This window comes from Athene noctua, chromosome 2, assembly GCF_965140245.1.
Source record: "Athene noctua chromosome 2, bAthNoc1.hap1.1, whole genome shotgun sequence".
NCBI classification, from domain to species: domain Eukaryota; kingdom Metazoa; phylum Chordata; class Aves; order Strigiformes; family Strigidae; genus Athene; species Athene noctua.
Window position 1 is genome coordinate 119,026,087 of NC_134038.1, and position 22,038 is coordinate 119,048,124.

Sequence of the window (22,038 nt, forward strand, 5' to 3'; positions counted from 1 at the left end):
TTTATTTGATAGCATGCTGAATTACATCTTCTGGTCAGTTTTCTGTATCATTCCAGTAACATTTCAGTTACAGAATGCCAGGTTAGAGGGGACCTCAAGTATCCTCTGGTCTGATCTTGTTGGCAAAACACAGTCTAAATAAGATGTCTCAGCGCCCTGTCCAGCTGAGTCTTTGAAGTGTCCAAAGTTGGGAAATCCACCACTTCCCTGAGGAGATTATTCCAGAGGCTGATTATTCTCAGTGGGGAAAATTTTCTTCCTGTGTCCAATCGGAGTCTCGCCAGGAGTAACTTGTACCCATTACCCCTCATCTTTTCCATGTGACTACTTGTAAAAAGGAAGTCTCCATCTTCTTTGTAGCCACCTTAAAGGGTGGAACATGGTGATAAGGTCCCCCCTTAAGCCTTCTCAAGACTGAACAAACTCAATTCTCTCAGCCTTTCCTCATATGACAGGCTTCCCAGTCCTTTGATCATCTTTGTGGCCCTTCTCTGGACCCTCTCCACCCTGCCCACATGTATTTTGCTTAGTGGGGACCAAATCTGAACACAGGATTTCAGGTGTGGCCTGGCAAGTGCTGGGTAGAGTGGGATAATGACTTCTTTATCTCAGCTGGTGATGCCCTTGTTGATGCAACCCAGCATCCTGTTGGTTTTCTCTGCTGCTGCAGCACACTGTTCACTCATACGGAGCTTGTTGTCCACCAGGATCTCCAGGTCCTTTTCCACAGAGCTGCTCCCCATCCAGGTAGATTGCAGTCTGTGCTGCACTCCTGGATTATGTTTTCCCTGGTGCAAGACCTTACACACCTCATAAGGTTCTTGTTAGCCCACTCTCCCAGCCTATCCAGGTCTTCCTGCAGGGTGGCTCTCCCTTCCAAAGTGTCCCCTTCTCCACTCAGTTTGGTATCATCATCAGGATACACTTGATCCCATCATCCAGGTCACTTATGAAGATATTAAACAGTGTTGGGCCCAATATCAATCCCTGGACTGCACTTGTGACAGGTTGCCGGTTTGAAAAGGAACTATTTACCACCACCCTCTGGGTGCTGCCTGTCAGCCAGTTCCCCACCCACCTCACAGAGGTGTAGACCATAATGCATCAGTTCCTCTAGGAGGAGGCTGTGGGAAACCATTCAGCTTTGGAGAAATCCACATAGACAATGTCCACCACTCACCCCCACCTCAGCCGAGCAGGTTACTTTGTTGTACAAGGTGATCAGGTTTGTCAAGCGTGACTTGCCCGTGGTGAATCTGTGCTGGCTTTTCCTAATCATGTACTTGCTTTTGACTTGTGATGGCCCCCAAGAGGATTCATTCCAGAACCTTCCCAGGGATTGAAGTAAGACTGATAGGCCTGTAATTTCCTGGATCCTCCTTGAGGCCTTCTTGTAGATGGGGGTGACATTACCCTTCTTCCAGTCTTCTGGCATGTTCCCTGATCTCTGTGGCTTCTCCAAGATTATGGAGAGCTGCCACATGATGACATCAGCCAGCTCTTTAACACCCTCGGGTAGATAACGTCAGAGTCCATCAATTTGTAGAGATCAAGCTCCGATAATAGTTTGAGCTGAGCTTTTGCTTTTCTAACTCATTTCTGCACACCCTGGCAATACCCTTGTAGTTCCCAATGGGTATTCATCTGCTTTGAGTTAATACTTCAAAATTCCTGTGTCATTTTTACTTGAATTTGTAAGTACCTATTTCATATTCACTATTTTGATAGGCATTTCTTCTTTGCCACTCTGTTAATGCTTCATCATAATACTCTGGTTCCTGACCACTAGATTTAATCACTTCATTTACCGGAGCACATTATGAAAGCTATCAGCATTTTACTTAGTTCATCTTGTCTTCTATGTTAGTGTACCTCTTCCACTTCAGTTCAACGAGATAGTTTTCTACTGGTCTCTTCATATAATTTTTTTTATTAAGGAGATTAGACTAGATGACTTCAGAACTTCTTAAATATCTGGCAGAATATGGGTAGTTAGTGGGTGTGGAGTAATGACTGCATTCTGTAACAGCAGTTATTTTGGTCTCCTTTTAGAATCTAGAAGGTCTTTTCCTTTCCTCTTAGTATTTCTTGAATGAGCTATCAGGAAGCGTTTTCCAGCGGTAGCTCCGTAGTTCCACTGCTTCATGCTCTTGACCTCATCAGGAGTTAGTAGTGTACGCTTCTATCTCAGTCACCGTAGTTAATCTGGTATATTAATTCAGCCTCCTAGGGATGTTAAATTCATGCTGAAACCCTCAGGCTGTAGTCACTGAAGGCTAGATAAATATCATGTGACTTAGTAGGAAATCATGTGTCTCTTGGTAGTCTCAGTAAGACTTTGCAGAAAGATGCTTATACGAGTCATAATAGGGGGACAGGGGAATTTCTAAATACCATTAAGCTTTTTTCCTGTTTTGATCTTTGAGGGGAAGTGTTTGGTAGTAGGAGACTCTACAGAAAAATTACTGACATGAGGTATGGCACTAAAGTAAAACTGTACGTTAACTTCATGAAGATACATTATTAATGCTTGTAGTTTCATCTCCAAAGCTAATGTCTTTGGGTAAGATTTGCCTGACTGAATGTAGACAATCGCATCTGAACTTTGTAGCTGGTACACCTTGTTGGTTAATGGAGATTTAGTAACTGGATTTTTAGGTGGAAATGAGCTGTTTCTTATATAAATTAGGTGGTTTACACCCTAAAAGTGTTATGCTTTCCATTGGAGAAATGTTTGCTAGGTGTGGTGAATGCTACACTTTGTTCAAAGCTGTGCACTGCTGTCCCAACTTGAATTCTTTCAGCTGAAAGTATGCAGATTAATTTTTCCAGCTCAACTAGCTGGGGGTTTCTCAGTCTTCACAAAGATTATTGTATTGTTTTGTCCATTAAGAGTTGTATTAATCTAATAGGAAGAATAGTAAGTTGACAGGGAGTAGAAATAAGCTTTTGAAAGAGTTGGGAATGTCTTCAGTTTCACCAGTGATATATAGAAAGTTTATTTAATAGCCTTTAACTCCTTTCTTTAAAAATGAAGTTTCAGAGCTCTTTGGTCTTTCTATGTAGAGCAAAGACCATTAAGAACACAGTCTGTGTCAACGTGGAGCTCACTGCAGAACAGTGGAAGAAAAAGTATGAGAAGGAAAAAGAGAAAAACAAGACTTTGCGTAACACCATACAGTGGCTAGAAAATGAACTCAACAGATGGCGGAATGGTGAGAAACAATTACATTTTTGTTCTGCAAACTTTAGGTAAGCCAAAAGACACTGAATTAGTCTTCAGGATAAAAAAAACCCCACAACTAAGAGCACTCACTATGCAAGACACTAATAAGAATGTTAAAGTTAGGATATCAAGTTCGCATTGCAACTTTGTATTTTTCACTGGAACAACTAATAATCACATAATGGTGAAAATGTGTGAAAGTATACTGGTGTTAGGTTCTTCAGCACAGAGCCAGAGTTACATTCATTCTAAATTTTATTTGAGGTGGAGAAAAAAAGTTATACTAATTTTAAATGCAGAAACTGTGTAAAATTTCCTCTGGTTTGGCTTTCTAATTCAAATCAGTGTCACAAGATCTTGTCTTCATTTAAAATTCAAATATGTTAATAGCCAAAAACCCTCCCAAACCCCAAAATTGCTTATGGTACAGAATGTGTGTCCATTCTTTCTTCCTGAATAATTATCATTGAAGTGTCCGGCAAAAAAATGAGTTACATATGAAGCCTTAACTTTAGGAAAGTAGGAACATAGGTCATACATACAGATGTATTCTGGAGTTTGTCAGCTGTAGAAGATGATTTTGCAGTCTTGTAGACAACTGCACCACATCCTGGTGTAAACCTGTGAAAAACATGGTAGCTTAAGTTCAGTAGGATGTGGTTTTTAAATTTTTTTTTTTTAAATCTTTTATGGAGATGGTAAGAGGCCACACCTGAAACGTTAAGTATACTCCTTCCAGAATATTGACACAAGGTACTGAAGTGATGGAAAGAGCCCATACCTTCCAAGGACTGCATAAAATCTTTTGTAATAAGACAGTAAGGAATTTAGTTTACCAGAGAAGTGCCTTGATTTAGCGTGTGGTATTTTTCTGTGTGAAGTTAGTAAAATGTTCTCATCAGAAAAGGCTTAATGAACATAAAAGTGTAACTGAAAAAATATTTTACTTTAGAAGCAAAGCAATTTAAAAGTAAATATGGTTACCTAGCAAAAGAGACTGCCAAGGGAAAATAAAGCATTTTCTGTCTTCAGGGCAAGTTAGGTGCCTCTCTAGAAGATACAGTTTGATATGAGGTTGGGAGCTCATAGGAGAGTAACTGGGTGAATATAATGTTCTGTGGTAAGCAGGAGATAGTTCAGATGACCTAGTGTAATTTTTTTTATCATGTAATCATGTGAAGTCAATTGCTTATTAACTGTGGAGTGCTGTTAGTAGAGAGTATGTAATACTTCTCAAGGCTAACTGTGTGGAAGATACTTCATGGCTGGCTGTACTAAAACTTAAGTGTTTTCTTTAAGGGGAGACTGTACCAGTTGATGAACAGTTTGACAAGGAGAAAGCCAACTTAGAAGCTTTTGCAGTGGACAAAGATATTACTGTTATTAATGATAAACCAGCTACCACAATTGGAGTAACTGGCAATTTCACTGATGCTGAGAGAAGAAAATGTGAGGAAGAAATTGCCAAACTGTACAAACAACTGGATGACAAGGTATGCTGTTCTTACACTTCCAAGAGCTCTTACATTAAATATCTTGAACAATATATTATATAATATTTAATTTGCCAGTCTCCATTTGCTAGTACAGCTGAAATATTTGCCAATTCTGAAGCTCCGAATAAATTAAAATTGTCATATCTGGTGCTAATCAAATATCCTTTCTCAGTTGCTCTTCCGCCTTTGCTGAAACTACCAAAAAGTGTCCTGAAAACTGAAGTATCAGTACATAGGGAAAAAAAAAAGTTCGTAAGGAAAAATTAATGAGAATCTTGAATGGTGTTTCTGCTTTCTGGGTGTAGAATATTTCTAGCTGTTTGTTTGAAATAATACTGTACCAGAAAAAGGAAAATAATGGCAAAGCAGGAAAATGAGTAATTTGAAGACAGCAGTTTTTTCCTTCATGTTATGCATATTTTATCTGAACATAATTTTAAATTTAAGCAGCAGTACTAAATCTGGAGAGGAAAAAAAATCTTTGAATTGTTTCTTGGAAGTTAGAACAACTTGGAGAAGACTTGCGAAAGCACAGGTATAAGTTTTGTCTTTGAAGCATGTTGTGTTATACATACATGCTAGGTTAAGAGCTTAATGGATCAACCAGTAGATTTAAAAGCATTGGTTTTTTTACTTGCTTTCAGTTGTGTAATTGTCTCAGAATATGGAAAAGTTAGATGCTTAACACCTACTGTCTCTTAAATTATTTTTCTGGAGCGGTATATGTCAGTCTATTGAACATAGTCTTACTTCAACTGCAGGATGAAGAAATTAATCAGCAAAGCCAGCTAGTAGAAAAACTGAAAACACAAATGTTGGATCAGGAAGAGGTGAGTTTTGCTCTTGCATCTTCATTCTGTTTTTGTTTCTTTCATTTAAAAAAATTGGAGATGTTCTGAATAGATCACAGTTTATGACCAGGGAGTAGAATGATGGCTTAACTGCTGTACAGTAGTTTTCTTTTATTCCTTATCTAATTCTCTGCCTGTTCATTCCCCCCACTTACACTATGCTAATGGCTAAACGTAAACCAGTTTACGTGAACCTTAAGTATCCATGAAGGTTGAAGGAATTGAAGTATTTTATGCAAATACATTAGCAGTTGTTTCCTCCATGCAAAGTTAGTAGTTTGTCAAAACTGAAGATATCTTGATTTACTGTAAGAAATCTGTTTTAAAGTTTACTTCTGTTGAGTGGCTGTACAGAGAGAGAAAGGGGTAGAGGGAAATGTAATGGCCGATAATGAAAAAGGAAGTATCTATGTGTTACTTCAGACCATACTTTCTAGAATATTCAAACTATTTGTATGCATATGTTGCCAGTGATGTAACTTAATGGGGAAGGTGCCTATTAATAATGAAATTGATACTTTTTCTAATATCTTGGCTAAATGAAATTAATTCTATATAGCACAAAGATTTAAAAAAAATAATCTTTGTGTACATGACAAGAGGAAATGGGTCAAGGACTTAGGAAGTTGGATCTACTGTTTAATTTTACTTAAATAAATCTGCCTCTTTAGCAACTGCTCACTTTGTCTAGTTACTCTTCAGCAGCTAACAATGTTAAAATGTTCCTAGCCTGCTGACAACTTCAGACTCATGAGTAGTGTTCAGTGGCTTTTTTGAGAACTTGCAATATTCCATGTGCATTTCTGCTTTCTGTCCTTATGTGTCTTGATTTGTAATCATTTCCATTTTGAAAATACTTTAAAAACTAAAGAATTATGGATACAGATGATAAATTCAATTGTTCATTATACTCTCACTGTACCTGTCTTTAACATCCTTATTGCATGATGCCAGACACTGAAAGTGTAGATATAAGCTATTGTAGTGGCTAAAAGCATTAATATGATCTAATTTATACATGGAATTTTCTTGCTGACTATTTGTTTTAATTTTAAATAAATATCATTGTTGCAGCTTCTAGCATCAACCAGACGGGACCAAGACAACCTGCAAGCGGAGTTGAATCGCCTTCAGGCTGAAAATGATGCTTCTAAAGAGGAAGTGAAAGAGGTGTTACAAGCCCTTGAAGAATTAGCTGTCAATTATGATCAGAAGTCTCAGGAAGTAGAAGATAAGGCAAAGGAATACGAACTGCTTAGTGACGAACTCAATCAAAAATCGGTATGAAATTGGGATAAGAAATTACTGACAGTCTTCAGTAACTTTTCTTGCCTTATCTGTATTTCTTGCTTGAAGTCATTTAAAGGATTTTCACGGGGAAAATGGGAGTCTTAAGTCTAAAACTTCTTTAGTTTTAGCAAAGGGTGATTTTCTAAAACCAGTAAGTTTCAGAAAAGTGCACAGTGAAATATTGACTTTGATAGCTCTCATCTTTGTAGTACCTATGGCATTTTACTACCTGAAGAATATTCAGAAAAATCCTAGATGTCAGAACTTAACACTTTATTACATGCTGGTGATCAGACTTGGTTTTCTTTGTCTTTCTAGTGCAGTTGGGGTAATCCTCATTTCAGAATCTGCTCCTTCCAATCTTGAAATTGCAGTGAGCCTGCTACAGCTTTTCTTGAAAGGAATGTGCATTTGCATGCTGTATTTATGGCACATAAAATAGCTTCTCTTGATGCCTTCAAAAATAGGCACTTTATTTGACATCCTGAAAGGAGTAGTCCTGAACACTGAGGACCTATTCCAAAAGATCACCCTGGTTAAAATACAGATACTGCACCAGTTCCACAGGATGAATACCATACCCCTCCTTGCATACCTGCATAGTGTCTGAATTGACTAACAGTTTTGGTAGCCAATTATTTGCCAGACTTAAATCAGTTTTAAACAGTTAATACTCTATTCACTATCCTAAAATTCTAAGTACTGGAGAGTATCAGCACGTTTGCTGGCACTGCAGACAGAATATGTGATGGCTCAAGTCTCATTCTGTGTTCTTGAAGGTGAAAATTGGGTGGGTCTGGGTCTTCTAGTGAACGTAGCTGTCAATTTTCAGTTAGATTTGACTAGATAGAATGCTGGCATTAAAATTGATGTTCAGAAGATCATGAAGCTTTAAACTTCTAAGTATTCTGAGCTGAGTAATCTTTACTGGTAACTTAATCACTTGAAACTTGGCTCTAATCAGATGGTCTCTGGTCTTCCTATTACGAGCAGCATTTACAATTTGGTGGAATAGGCTAGCTGTTTGTGTGTCTGATCCTGAAGTGCATGATTTGGGTGTTTTGCTGGATTTTTTGTTTGTTTGTTTGCATTGTCAGTAGTTTTAACTAGTTTATAGGTAGTCAAATGATTCTGTATGTTATAAGTAATGTCTATGGAGTGTCACAAATAACATACAAGAAACTACATCTTAGAACAGTTGTTGCTAAAATTAAGACATTTCAGTGTTCCTTGGTCTGTCACAGCTAACCCATGCAGTAACTGTACTTTGGCATCACTGGCTAAAACTTTCCTGCTGTAAAACTTTTGGCATTTTTTTAAAACTGGAGAACAAAGAGCAGAAAACAGTATGCAAGCCACTGAGCTGCAGCCATTATAACCACAGCAGCTCAAACTAGCTGAAAAACTGTTCTAGAGTAAGTGTAGTGCTTGTGAACTCTCAGAACTGGGTGCCATGTTTTGATTTGCAAGTAGGAAGTAGTTAACAGCTTTGCAGGCAAAACTGAAATTTTCCTTCACTGAAATATGGTGAAAAGTGTTGGACTTGCTGTCCATGTACCTTTTTCTGTAAATGCAATTTTCTGCAATATTTAACTCTGTTTAACGATGTTGACATGAACTTTGTTGCAGAATTGTGCAATTATAGTTTGTGAGCTGAAGGCATCTGTCCCCAGTACTTTACATTTCTTTCAGAAGAAATACTGTCAATCTAGGTCTTCTAAATTTTTACTGTGTGGTATGTTCACACAGGTTGATAACGGTCTGGTTTTAGACACAAAAATGGGACACTTCAGTAGGCAACCACGTGTTGCTCTATTTAAATAGTATGAAACTAGTTTTAAAAACAGGAGTTTGTTTTGTTTAAAGTGTAACTTCTTTTACTGTAGGTCACTCTAGCCAGTATAGATGCAGAGCTTCAGAAACTTAAAGAAATGACCAACCATCAGAAGAAACGAGCAACAGAAATGATGGCCTCCTTACTAAAAGATCTTGCAGAGATAGGAATTGCAGTAGGAAATAATGATGTCAAGGTAAGGATTAGTTCGTGCAGTTGTAATGCCATGTATTACACATATACATTGTGGATAGGTGGGGTCAGTTTTCTTTGTATGGTAAAAATAACCACCATAGGAAACCTCATGTATATTTAATAATTTGGGCATATATTTATCCATCGCTTATACTGTGACTTAATCAGGTTCCAAACAGAATTTAGTTATGCAAAGAGAAGGAAGAGCTGCTCTGATTTATTTTTTTTTCTGAAGTAGTATTTTCATTCATACTGTTAAACTGCTTTATGAAGTGACCATAATCAACAGCCTCGTCTTGAAAAACTAATGCTGACCTACAGTGGCAATCAGGATGATACATTAAAAATTGCATGAGGAACTGAAATAAAAGATAAATCTAGAAGATCAATGTAGGACAAGAATATAAGAAGTGTTAAAAATCTGTAGTGAACTGTATTTCTCTCTTCAAGTGACCCATTACCTTTGTGCAAACATCTAAATAATCGATTGGAAAACTTAAAAAAAAAAAGTTAGATTTCGGTGTTTAAATGCTCTGATTATCAGTCAAGGCAGGGGCTGTGTGCTGGGCAGTAAGTTGCTTCAGCACATCTTTAATTCTGTTTCATTATCTGAGCTTTCTAAACGTGTTATTCCACACTTTTCAGCAGCCTGAGGGAACTGGCATGATAGATGAAGAATTCACAGTTGCGAGACTATACATTAGTAAAATGAAATCAGAAGTAAAAACAATGGTGAAACGGTGCAAACAGTTAGAAGGCACACAAGCTGAAAGCAATAAGAAAATGGAAGAAAATGAAAAGGAGTTGGCTGCCTGCCAGCTCCGTATCTCACAGGTAAACATTTCATTACAGTGTACTTCCTAAGTGTTTGTTTGAATTCACTAGTGTACTGGGGGGAGAAGTTGCAATTTCTTTTTGACACCTAACAAAGTACATTGTGAGTGAACAGCCATAAGACTCAGTTGTATCCTCAATATTCTCTTCAGTTCGGAAGCTTCTGAGTAATTGTGTGACAAGATGTCAGAATTTCTGCAATATGTTTGTAGCCTGATAATGGTTTTGTAGCACTTGTGTTAAATACTAGGGTCCTTGTGTTGTCCATCACAGGATGCTTTACAAATACAAGTGTTACAGAAGCAGTGACTAGTGAGCACTCTGCCTACTAATGCAGCGTGTGGGAGAGGTAGCAATACCCCAGTAAAATTACAGTAGGCTTGCATAGCAGATTACATTTACTTCTGATTTGAGAAAGGCCTTTTTAATGTGATTGTTAGGAAAGATCAGTAATGTGCTTCTAAAGCTTCTGAAAATAGTGATCTACATATGCAATTTAATTTTTCTGTATTTTGTTCTACATACAGATGGTAATCTTTTTTTAAATCGAGATGCATATTTCAGTGCAGTCTTCCAAATACCAAGAGGCCTCTCTTGCCTCTGTTAGCATTTAACATTCAAAGCATCTCTTCTCCCAGCCAAAAATGTATTTCATTCCAATCCAGAATAAAGACACTGTTTTACAGGCTATGTTACAGATGTACTTGAGTAGTCATCTTCTTAGAGTTTAGTGGGCACCGTTTTTGTTTTGAGATCAGGTTACTTGTTTAAAAATTAAGTATAAACTGTTTATGCAGATGTAATTCTGCGATACCTAGTTCGAAAGTAAATAAATCTTTTCATCCTACAAGCATGAAGCCAAGATCAAGTCATTGACTGAATATCTTCAGAATGTGGAACAGAAAAAGAGACAACTAGAAGAGTCTGTGGATTCCCTTAATGAAGAATTAGTTCAACTCCGAGCACAGGGTAGGAATTGCCTCCCTGTGCCCCACCCACCACTACCTTTTTAAGTATAAAGTGACAAATAGGGAATTGTTCTGTTTAGATTGAAGGACAGAGTAATAGAATGACTTTTTGCTCCTGAACAAGTAGAATTAATCAATGGAAAAGCATGTTTGCTCTTTGAAAGAACTGCTGTGGATAGGATTAAGTTAAAGATGTTACTGATTTAATTGATCTTTGTGGTGGGAGGAGACTTCTACCAAATTTTAAGGTGTTGGGAAGGGGGAATTAACTTCATGTTCCCTGTGATTGCCAGTTTACCTGGCTGAAATGTGTTTTCTCTATACCTGCTAGAAAAAGTCCATGAGATGGAGAAAGAGCACTTAAATAAGGTTCAAACTGCAAATGAAGTCAAGGTAAGCTAACTTCGTTGTTTTTTAAAAAACACAAATTGAAGTACAGCAGCTTCTTAAAGCGTATAATACATACTGGTTTTTTTTTAAATAGCAAGCTGTTGAACAGCAAATTCAGAGCCATCGTGAGACACATCAGAAACAAATCAGTAGCCTAAGAGATGAAGTTGATGCAAAGGAGAAACTTATCACTGAACTTCAAGAGTAAGTAATTGTCATTACTTTTAGTAGTGCCAAATGTCTCTGGACTGTGTGAGTACAGAAGCACAGTATGATGGTGGTAAGGAAGTGGTAAGGGTTTCCTCCAGCTATGTCTAACTTGTGTTGCTTTATTGAATGTTGTATCTAACAGGTTCAGTTGATATAATATTTACTTTCTGTGTTCAGCCAAAACCAGAAGATGATGCTTGAACAGGAACGTCTTAGAGTTGAGCATGAGAAGTTGAAAGCAACTGATCAGGAAAAAAGTAGAAAACTGCATGAACTTACGTAAGTGATAATGCTGCATAAAACAAGTGTGTGTGGGAACACTTACAGTTTAAAAACTAGTGACCTAGTATGATGAAGTGGCTCTGACTATATGCCTGTTAAGGAGAGAGGCTCCAAAGCCTTCTTGAAGGCAACTTTTTTAAAACCTTTGCACTGGCTTAATATTTAAAATTAGAAGTAAAAGGATGAAAGATATGAAGGCCACAGCTTTTTATTTGTTAATATGCTATGGGTTGGAGTCATTTACTTTTCAATTTTCAGCTGAGTATTGCATGCTCTAAGACTGGAAGAGGCTTGTAACAGTTCCCTTACCGCTTCTTGTGTTCCCTTACTCTTTTAATGCTGGTGCAATTTTAACTAGTTAGGTGGTTCTAACTGGCTTATTCTTGAGATTAAACAGCTGCATACTTCATTGAGTAACTAAATATAGTGTATTAGTGAACTAGAGACTGAAAAGTTAATGCAAAAATTAGAACTGAATTCTGCTTGCAGGTAAGTGTCGAAGGGTCAAGCTGAAAAACAGTTAACTTCTAGAAATCTGACCATAATCTCCTCGTCATCTCCTGGTGCTTTCTAGGGAGAGTATCAATAGCGACCCCTTTCTGGCGTATATGAATTTATCTTTACAGAAGTTAAAAATATATCTTAAAATTTTTCAAAAGTGCATGCTTTTTGGCCATGTTTAAAACACACAGTGGCTTTCAGGTTTTTGTCATAGAACTTGAAATAATCAGACACACCTGATTGGTCTGTACTGCTAACCAATAAGCCACACTTTTTTTTTCTTTTCTCTTTTTTTTTTTTTCTTTTAGCCTTAATGTGAAATACAGTGTTGGCTTAACTGTCTAAAATTCCAACAGTACTTTGGGCTTGTGAATCCATCTTATTCTGATATATTTATATGCCACAGTGATTACAAAAGTTACATTAGTTACAATAGGTTTTCTTGTCTTGCAAGACTTAATATACGTACCACATTATTGCTTCTTATTTCAGTTTGCAGGCTAAACTATATATAGCATTGATCCCTTAAAGGCACTTGCTAAATTAGAAGCTTTCCTCTTCAGAAGACTTTCAAAGAAGTGTTAAAATTTAGTTTGGTGTTCTGTGTCCTCCCCCAGCCTTTTTGAATCAAATGGTTTTCCATTGTATGTCATAAATGTGCATGGCAAATGCCAGGCCAGAAACAATGCAGATTATTTGCTACCTTTTTAGACTTAGACTTGTATAAGATACCTGGAACTACTTTTCCAGTGAGGTCTGGAAAATGGATAGAATGTTGAGATATTCTTTAGAATATTTTATTACCTTAATCATTTAGCTGTGAACTAGTAGTGGAACTGGCCAAGTGAGGAGTAATTTCCAGAAGAAAAGAAACTTTTTGGCTACTGAATAGGAACACTTCACTTTCATGAAGTCCCTGGCCTTCCCATTCCAACCTCAAGTCAAAAAATAAAAGTCCCCATTCCTTTCCAGTATCCTGTCATCTTAGTAATTGTACTGCCTTAGAATTCTGAGAGAGAACATTAGCAGTGCGGTAAGTGCTTTCATGTTAAATAGGAAGACAGGTTATATTCCTGTAAACTGAGGTTGTTGTTTATGATGCTAGTTGTGGCAACTGTGTTGGGTGTGGTAGAATAGAACAAAACAAATTAAAAATCCTTAAACTGTCATGTGATACTTAGCTGGCCGGAGATAAGAACATTTGTAGGATAAGATCTCCCTGAGTATTCATCCTGAACCTGACTCTGAGAATCTTCTGTAACCTTTTCTAGAAACTTAAAATTTACACATCTGAACATACTTGTTTGTATCCCTTCAATACTAAAAGTATTTCTTTCTTTTCCTCCTGCAACACCCTCACTCCCACCTCACCCTATACAGGTTTCTGAATATGGTTGTCATCTGCTGGTTACATCCTTAATTGAGGATTTCAACTGAAAGATATTCTTTTTACCATATAGTTTTTATCACTCTAGCTGCCTAAAACATTAAAATTTCCAGATTTGCTTGGATGTTTCAGGATTAATTTATTCTCTTTATAGGGTTATGCAGGACAGACGGGAACAAGCAAGGCAAGATTTAAAGGGTTTGGAAGAGACTGTGGTAAGATAGTCAGAATCTATTCCAAAGCAAATGTCAATACTTTCTTTTTTCCTTCAGAGTTTGTTTGTTTGGGTTTTTTTTAATTTCTTTTCCTTAACTGTAGGCAAAAGAACTTCAGACTCTTCACAATCTTCGGAAGTTGTTTGTTCAAGATCTGGCTACGAGAGTGAAAAAGGTAACGTGCTGCTATAGTGAAACTTTGTTTTTCTGATAATACTACATGAATTTCAGTTTAGAACTAAATTAGGAATTGATCTTTATGCATTGTAATTTTTCTGGCTTGATCTTAATATACAAGTTCAGATTTGTACTGAGGCTCCTCTCTATCTTCCCATACCTTCTGTTACTGCAGAGTGCTGAGATTGACTCAGATGATACAGGAGGCAGTGCTGCACAAAAGCAGAAGATTTCCTTCCTTGAGAATAATCTTGAACAGCTTACAAAGGTTCACAAACAGGTACAGTGAGGCTTAATTTCAAGTTGTAATTAAAAACAAACTACTTAAGGCGCATTATTACAGAAGGGATCAAATGCATATTGGTCATAAAGTAACTTTTATAATTAAATACTTCTACATCTTGAGTGTGTCTTGATATAAAACAATAGACTGAAGTTTTCCTGTAAGGTAAAATAATAACTATTTTAAGTACATGTGGTTATGTAACAAAATAGCTGCATTTAAACTGAATTGGCCTAGGGGTTGCTTGCCCGTCTCTGAAGAAGAATGTAGATTTCATGTGCCTACATTGGGTAGCATGTTCTTCCACAGTAAATGATTTTCAAATCACAATCTTAGTGATGAACTATTAGATTTACTAAGAGCTTAAGCTACTATAATGTAGTGACCCTACTGCTTTGCTTGTTTAATGGTGGGCGGGTGTTTGATTGCCTCTCTGTATCAAGAGAGATATCAAGAAAATAACCAATTCTGGTTTTGTAGCTGGTACGTGATAATGCAGATCTTCGCTGTGAACTTCCTAAACTGGAGAAGCGACTTAGAGCTACAGCTGAAAGAGTTAAAGCTTTGGAGTCTGCACTGAAGGAAGCTAAAGAGAATGCTTCTCGTGATCGCAAACGGTATCAGCAAGAAGTAGATCGTATAAAGGAAGCCGTAAGATCCAAGAATATGGCCAGAAGAGGACATTCTGCACAAATTGGTTAGTGAAGAATCCCTTGTCCCCTAAAGCTCCATCTATCTCCTGATTTATTTTTTTTTAATCTTTGTGCACGTGTGCATCTTTCAACCCTGGTTGGAACTGCATGCATGAACATGTGTTTTCTACCATGAGTTGTATTTTGATTAATAGACTGTAAGTATGTGTGGGTAGTTGTATATGGCTGTTTAGAGGGTTTTTTTCCTTATTTTAAGTGGGTCTCTTCCCAGTAGCTGGGCTTTTGTACGTGCTTACCAACATAGAATTCTAGCCTGAATGTGTGTTCCATTTCCTAGAATAAAATAATACACTGAATGTGAGTCTTAAATCTGTAACATCATTCCAATTCAATTCTAAATTCTAAGACTATGTAGGTATTCCAAAGCAAGAAGAGAGATTAAGCCATCCCCTTAAACAGAAACAACAAAATTGTCTTGGTGCCTCTTGATCTTGTGGGGGAGAGGGGCAGGCAGAAACCCAAAGCTAACATCCTAAGATACCTAATTACCTGTTTGGTTCTTTGTTCTAAAACATATAGTACTTTGTAGCCCTCTCTAGGGGAAAGGAATGGGAAAACCAGAAGTTTGTAGTAGCTAGTAGTGTTTCTTAACTGTGTGGTGGGAGAACAATCTTATTCCCTTGGTCTTCCACCTGCCATTGCACTATCAAGTGCTGAGGGTCAAGAAGGTGCGTGACCCTGTGGAGGACTTAACTGTGCCTGTTACATTATTGTTGTAGAAGTAGCTACAGCCTTTTTGTTGTCCTCTGTCAGGTCTTCAGTAATCAATATGCTTTTCTTAAATGCAAATGCAACTGAAATGAGCATTGCAGTTAAACTTCACTCATATTCTGTAGGTCTGCAAAGAGCTGTTGCAGAATGAAGTTAAAATTTTATTTCTTGGTCGTTTTAAGAGGTGGCTTGAAGACAGGTGCTTTCTTGGAGCTCACTTGAGAGAAAGATAAGACAGGAAGACAAACAAATTCTCTAGTGAGTTTACCACAGGTATAAAACCTCTTGTACTTAGGTGTCTATGTGAGCTAGTCATGTCTTGCTGGAGATCAGCTTCCTTTAAGGCAGAAATTGAGAAGTGTTTCTCTGATGCAGTTGCTACCTGTAGGTACTTTATCTCCACTCTTACCTGCTGAAACTTCAAATGCTTCTGTTTAATATTACAGAACTCTACAAAAGTCATACCGTTGTGCATGTCCTGTTAAGAGCTAGTGCAAAACTGATTGAAAATATAGTTTGTTCATCAAAATGTATGCAGCTTGTGAATTATCTGTCAAAGCTACTAGTTTTGAATTCCGTATTAGGGCAAGTTTTATTTTTACATGGTGGTAAGAAGCAGTGTTATCTGTGGCATAATTGGTACACAGAACCACCTGCAGAGCAAAGTAACTAGTGGCTTATCAAATAAGTAGATGTGGGAAATACAGCAGGGTATAATGCTTCCTTACAGGACCCTAACCCTCATGAAACTTTGTCTAGCGATGTGTCTTATTGGAGTTCTTACTGCCAAGAAATAGGACTCTCACAGGGAAATCCATTAGGTGGGGCAGATCAATACATGTGAAGATACATAATTGTTTTCAGAAGTTCTGCTACCTTTAATTCTAATAAGGACAATAAAAGCAAAACCTTTTCTATTTTTAGGGCTTGTTATATTTGACACTGATCTGTTAGGTGCTCAGAATGCCATCTCCTAAACTTGTTTTCTTACTCAAAGTGCATCAATTTTTATTATTACATTTGGGATACTATAAAATAAAGAATTAGTAAATTCGAATAATCGAAGGTAAAATTGTGTTGTATATATCTGTAAGTCATGTTTCTTTTCATGCAGCTAAGCCTATCCGTCCTGGCCAGCATCCAGCAGCTTCTCCAACTCATCCAAGTGCAATTCGTGGTGGAGGTGCATTCACTCAAAACAGCCAGCCAGTTGCACTGCGCGGTGGTGGAGGACGGCAAGACAAAGTGTAAGTTTGTCTTGTAGGATTTTTTTAAATGTGCAATTAAATCACTTTGTTTTAGTTTTATTGCAGTTCATTCTTTGGCATAAAATCACTTAACATCACTTTTTTTTTCCACAAAATCTTAGAGGAACAGTACACATTTACATCTGACTAACACTGCTGGTGCTTTTGTTATAAAATTGATGTTTGTTGTAAAAGGGCAGTTTTGGAGTTGTTCTAATCCAGCAGAACAAAATGTGAAAACAGTCAGTTGGAGATAGTCACCAGTCACAGCCAATAGCTACTGTTTGGGAAAGGAGTGGACAGTTTAAATTTCTTTGGTTTGCTAGTATCTTTTTTAATACGGCTTTCTTTCAGAAAACATTGTAATGAATCAGCATCAGTGATGAAATTAAAAAGACCCTATTCTTATATGTTGTTTATTTGGTGTTCTTGCTATGTTTGCACACTCTTTCATGTGTCAGTGATTTGGAAGTATTTAACAGAAAAATTCATGTCTTCGTCTGGTAAATTTACAAAGTTAGCCTAGCTAAAATGCAGTCAGAGTAATTGAAATTAATATGTGCACTTACTTGAAAAGTCTCTAATCTCCTAAGTAATTACATGTAGTCTGGTACTTAATATGCTTAAGTTGCTCCCAGAATGACATCTCTTTAATTAATGTCTGTGTTATGGTTGGTCTGTTGGTCACCTAACAGTAATGCTTTGCTGCATTCTGTCGTCATTTTCACTTCTGAGCATTTTTATAAATGTTTTCTAGGCATTCCCTTAGTTAAGGGTATCTGCATCTTCAGTTTGGAAATATTAATACTCATAAAATGGTTGTGTGGAGCTTCTCCTGGACGCAAGTAATCTTGTTTCCATTTGCTTCTTTTTATTAGGTGACTGACTTTTCAAAGTTTTCTCTCCAATGCAGGCTGTGGTACTAGTTAGGGTACCTGGTCCTGTTCAGTAGTGTCTCTTAGTAAAAAGAAGCTGAAGTGATATGTACTTACCTTAACCTTGAATAACGTTTACCTTCAGTAACAGAGTGGGCAATTCGTGGATTCTTGATTATGTTGATATAGTGAAATTAATCTTCAGATTGCCTTTGTAGTCAAAGTAGCTGTCTAGCTCAGCTGTCCAACGTAGACACATTTCCAGATATGATTGACCCAATTTATTTTATTTTAGTAGATGCCTAGTAGTATGAGTTTGCACATGCTCTGATATTGCCTAGAATTCTAACTGAAGAGAGCCTGTTTAGTCTCATACTTCAAGAGTACTTATAATGGTTGATATAATCAGTAATAAATAACTAAATTTTGAGCTTGCATTTTACTTTGGAGAAGAGCTTTCACTGTTGGTGCTGGGAAGTTTAGGAGACATAACACTTTGACTTTTGGACCATATGTAGATAAATCATGAAGGAGTGGAAAATTGTGAAGTATTCCTAGAACACCTTTTTAACAAACAAACCAAGAAACTCCCACAAAATATGATTACAGAACCCCTTAAACAGTCATAAAGCTTTCATATAATTCTTCTAATGTCAGCATGTTACCTATTGCTGTAGAACCAAGCTGAGTTTAGTACCTAAAGGCAGGCAAGGGGTCGTAATTTATTCCAACTTCCCTATATTATTTTTGGGAGAACCTGTCCCTCACAAAAGTAAAGGAACAAAACTTTTTTACTTTATTTTACTATTAAGTAGAAATTTATTCTGAGCTTGCGAATACTCAGGTAGCCAATATAATTTTTCTCTACAGTAATGTCTGTTACACTTTTTTTGAAGATTAATACAAATACTAAGCATCTGAACTTCTGGTTGGAGAAGAATTTTTGGTACAATAGGAGCATGATGTACTGTTTTATGTTTGGAGACCACCATTTAACAAATTATTCTGGGAACGTTAAAGAAATACAGAGATGGTAAATTGTTATTTCCCCTATGCAAATCAAACTTTTTTAGGACGATTAAGGCCAAACGATCTCTTAATTCCCATTTCATCTTCTCAAAATAGCAAAGTCAGAACTTTGCAGCAGCTGCTAGGTGGTATCCAGACAGTTCTCACTGACCTGGCAAAGTAGCAGCAGTCATAGGAAATGGAGCTGGGTTATAAATGGCTTGTGTTTGTAATGTTTACTCTGTTAAGGCAATCAAGATTGCATACCCAGTCAGTTTATTGTGCTGTAAATTTGTTGGTAGCGGACATCTTAAATGCTTTGTGTTGCATAATTTCTTGTTCTAAAGTAGGTGTTTCATTAGTACTTAATCTGAGTGGTCTAAGAATTGAGCTCTTAAAGGCTACTGTAAATAGTGCATATGGTCTACTGTACATAACTTGGCTTTTTTGGCTTATGAGGTACAAGCACTTAACTCTGTTATTTTTCTCATTTACAGTTGCTGAAAAGTAAATACAACGTGAGGAGAATTGGATATCACGTAGAGGGAGTCATTCCGTGACAATAATCTCTCCCTTTGGGGACTGCAGGATTATTTTTTTGAAAATGTATAAATTATACCTGGCCTGTACAGCTCTTCCCCCTTCTACAAATTCTGCTAACTGATTCCCAAAAAAAAAACTAGAGTGCAATTTTGGCGTCTTGAAAAATGACATGTTACTTAAAGTGTAGCTCTGCTCATTACACAGTTTGTCTTTCATGTCTTAAATTTAGTCTGCACTGTGCCAAGCTGAATGTACGTTGAGAAAAATCTTAGTTCAAATTTTCTAGCTTAATTTGTGTACATCTTATTGTCTTAGGGAATGTGCAACAGTGTTTAAGTATACTTCCATTTATCTCACCTCACGTAACACTACATGTCCCACTGAATTAGAATGGCACTCTACAGTTTTCTTTTGGAATGCTACATGGATCACTGGAACTAAATTTATTTGTACAGTGTAAGAATACTGAAGTGTGCTTATGACAACTGCCGTAAGGCACTGCGATCGCTACACCACACAACTGAAGAGTTCAGTATGAACAAGGCTGTTTAACTGTTATCTGATTACATGCCCGTTTATTGGGTAATTTAGAAATAAATATTGTACAGTAATAAGAGTAAACCTAAGTTTACAAAAAAAAGACTTTGGCAATGGATTATCCCATCTGTCCTGTTCCTGATTCTGCACACAGTACAGTCTGGTGGAGTGAAAACATTCTGCTTCATTCTGATGAGCCTGTCTGTCCATTTGTCTGTATCTGTGACGGTTCATTTTTGCTATTTTATAGTAGTGAAATGAGCGCAATCTAAAATTTAACTTGATATGCCACTACATATACAGTACCAGAATTTTTGGTGAAAATTTTAACTTTCCATTTAAAAAAACTTTTTCAGCAACTGGCCAATGAATTCAGATACATTAATAAAGGATACGACTTTTTAAGACTGATATATCTGGAAATCCCAGAGACGTGTTTAAAGAAATAATAAAATAAATAAAGTGCTACCCTGAATTGTATTTGTAATCCATTTGTAAGTAGGTATATGAAATGTCCAAAGTAGTAGTTGTTGAATATTTTTCTTCTCTTTGCAATAAAGTCCTGTAAAGTGGCTAACAAAATGAAACATGGGTTTTTTTTTTTTGTTTTGAGCTCCAGTAATACCACTGAGCTGAATCTGGTTTTTAAAATTTTATAGTATAGTTTGCCTAACTTATTCATAGGGTTTAGCCACTATAATTTTTAGAACAGCCACCTTCTGGATAGATATTAGTTACAAGGTCTTTGAGAAAGAAAGAACTTAATATGACTGAAAGAATTCAGTGAACTTTTCAGAGCCAGTTGGTACCACTTTGTGTGCTGGCTTGAATTTTTCACTGGGTATTCATCAGTTATTGTGGAAACAGTAGAGACCCTATGGCTGTTCAGACAGCAAATCACTTTCAACTTTTATATTATAAATAGACAAAATATTTATATTATGATGGACTGTAGTCAGATTTTAGACCCTGAACCACTTTTTTCTATATCTACAGTAGTCTGAATTTTTAATATTTTTGATTTTTAAAGGTTGAGTATATCAGTCGGAAATCTCACTATTTTGGAGTTCTCAGCTTTTAAGACTGTTTTGTTCATTAAGGCTGCCAAACACTCCAAACTTGCAGTTGTTTTAGAGCACGATTAAAGACAGCATACTGAGGAAATAAAAATAAAGGAAAAGCAAATTATTTTGAATTAAATTTCTCATAATTGAAATAGCACTGTCTCCTATCCTTCTCAGTGTTAACCACAGGTTTTCAGACCTTCATTTGTTAATATGCAATCATAAAAACAAAACACCCCACTTTCTTTAAAGTACATTCAAATGAAGCAGGATTTTTTTCTCATGCTGAATGGGGGTTTTATTCCTGTAGGTAATTATCATGGGGTTTGGTGCTGAAAATTGCTGTGTTTAAAAAAGAAAAAAAGGTAACTAGCCTGTAGCTCATTGTACATCACCTTTTTATATTTAAACTTTTATTTTAAACCTTCTATGAAGTTTACCAAGAACTGCCTCTTAAAATGTGAAAAAAATAAAAATAAAAAAAAAAACAAAACAAAACACAACAAACAACAGAACCAACTTTTTTTTATTTTCTGGTTTGGCTGTCATAGGTCAGCCAAACGGGACAATTACAGTTTTTTGTAAATTATTCAGTCTATACGGGGAATGTTCAACACTGCTGTTTCAACTTGCAGTCTTTGAATGGTTCTTATTTTTATGTTCCTCTAGATCATATTTTTTAAAAGATGGTTTAGGATAGGAACTTGGTGAAATATTTATTTCTGGTGAACAACTAAATTATTTACATAACTTAAATGCTGACTCACTACTGTGTGTAACTCTAAATTTGACATGAGGACAAGTCTACCTGTGGAATATGATTTAACTTCAGTACACTTAAAATGCATTAAAACAATTGGTTTGGGGAAGACGCCATATAGTTTTAACTTACCTGCATGCTGTAAATGTATTTGTGTTTAAATAAAGAGAAGAAAAATCTTTGAACTTTGTGCATTTACTCAGTCTCTACACCTGTTTGTTAAACTGTCTCCGTATAATACTTGATAGGTTTCACGACCGCTTATCTCAATGTAAATCGTGATCACTTGATGTTTCTAACCTCTTATTCCAGTCTTTTTAAATACAAGTAAGCTTTCCTACACACAAATATGGATATTTCTTAGTCTTCAGAAGACACACAAACAAAAAAACCAAAAGTGAACAAAAAAAATAAATCCACCAGTTGATGCCTATGGAAATG

The 22,038-nt window shown here is 36.6% G+C and overlaps 1 protein-coding gene across 2 annotated transcripts in view; it reads left to right on the top strand.

The window, feature by feature from the left end:
• The window catches only part of KIF5B (kinesin family member 5B), a 39,325-nt gene extending 17,543 nt beyond the window's left edge, over nucleotides 1-21,782 (top strand). The window contains exons 11-26 of one of the 2 annotated variants that reach the window (XM_074900022.1): nucleotides 3,067-3,215; nucleotides 4,526-4,719; nucleotides 5,484-5,552; nucleotides 6,648-6,854; nucleotides 8,750-8,893; nucleotides 9,541-9,726; nucleotides 10,578-10,695; nucleotides 11,026-11,087; nucleotides 11,179-11,288; nucleotides 11,472-11,573; nucleotides 13,619-13,679; nucleotides 13,783-13,854; nucleotides 14,032-14,136; nucleotides 14,620-14,836; nucleotides 16,678-16,810; nucleotides 19,191-21,782. In XM_074900022.1, coding sequence (XP_074756123.1) covers nucleotides 3,067-3,215; nucleotides 4,526-4,719; nucleotides 5,484-5,552; nucleotides 6,648-6,854; nucleotides 8,750-8,893; nucleotides 9,541-9,726; nucleotides 10,578-10,695; nucleotides 11,026-11,087; nucleotides 11,179-11,288; nucleotides 11,472-11,573; nucleotides 13,619-13,679; nucleotides 13,783-13,854; nucleotides 14,032-14,136; nucleotides 14,620-14,836; nucleotides 16,678-16,810; nucleotides 19,191-19,197 — 1,936 coding nt within the window. In that variant the 3' untranslated portion in view covers nucleotides 19,198-21,782. Of the gene's footprint in view, nucleotides 1-3,066; nucleotides 3,216-4,525; nucleotides 4,720-5,483; nucleotides 5,553-6,647; nucleotides 6,855-8,749; nucleotides 8,894-9,537; nucleotides 9,727-10,577; nucleotides 10,696-11,025; nucleotides 11,088-11,178; nucleotides 11,289-11,471; nucleotides 11,574-13,618; nucleotides 13,680-13,782; nucleotides 13,855-14,031; nucleotides 14,137-14,619; nucleotides 14,837-16,677; nucleotides 16,811-19,190 lie in introns of both variants that reach the window. The other variant, XM_074900021.1, reaches the window with a different exon arrangement.
• Nucleotides 21,783-22,038: the final 256 nt, after the last annotated feature.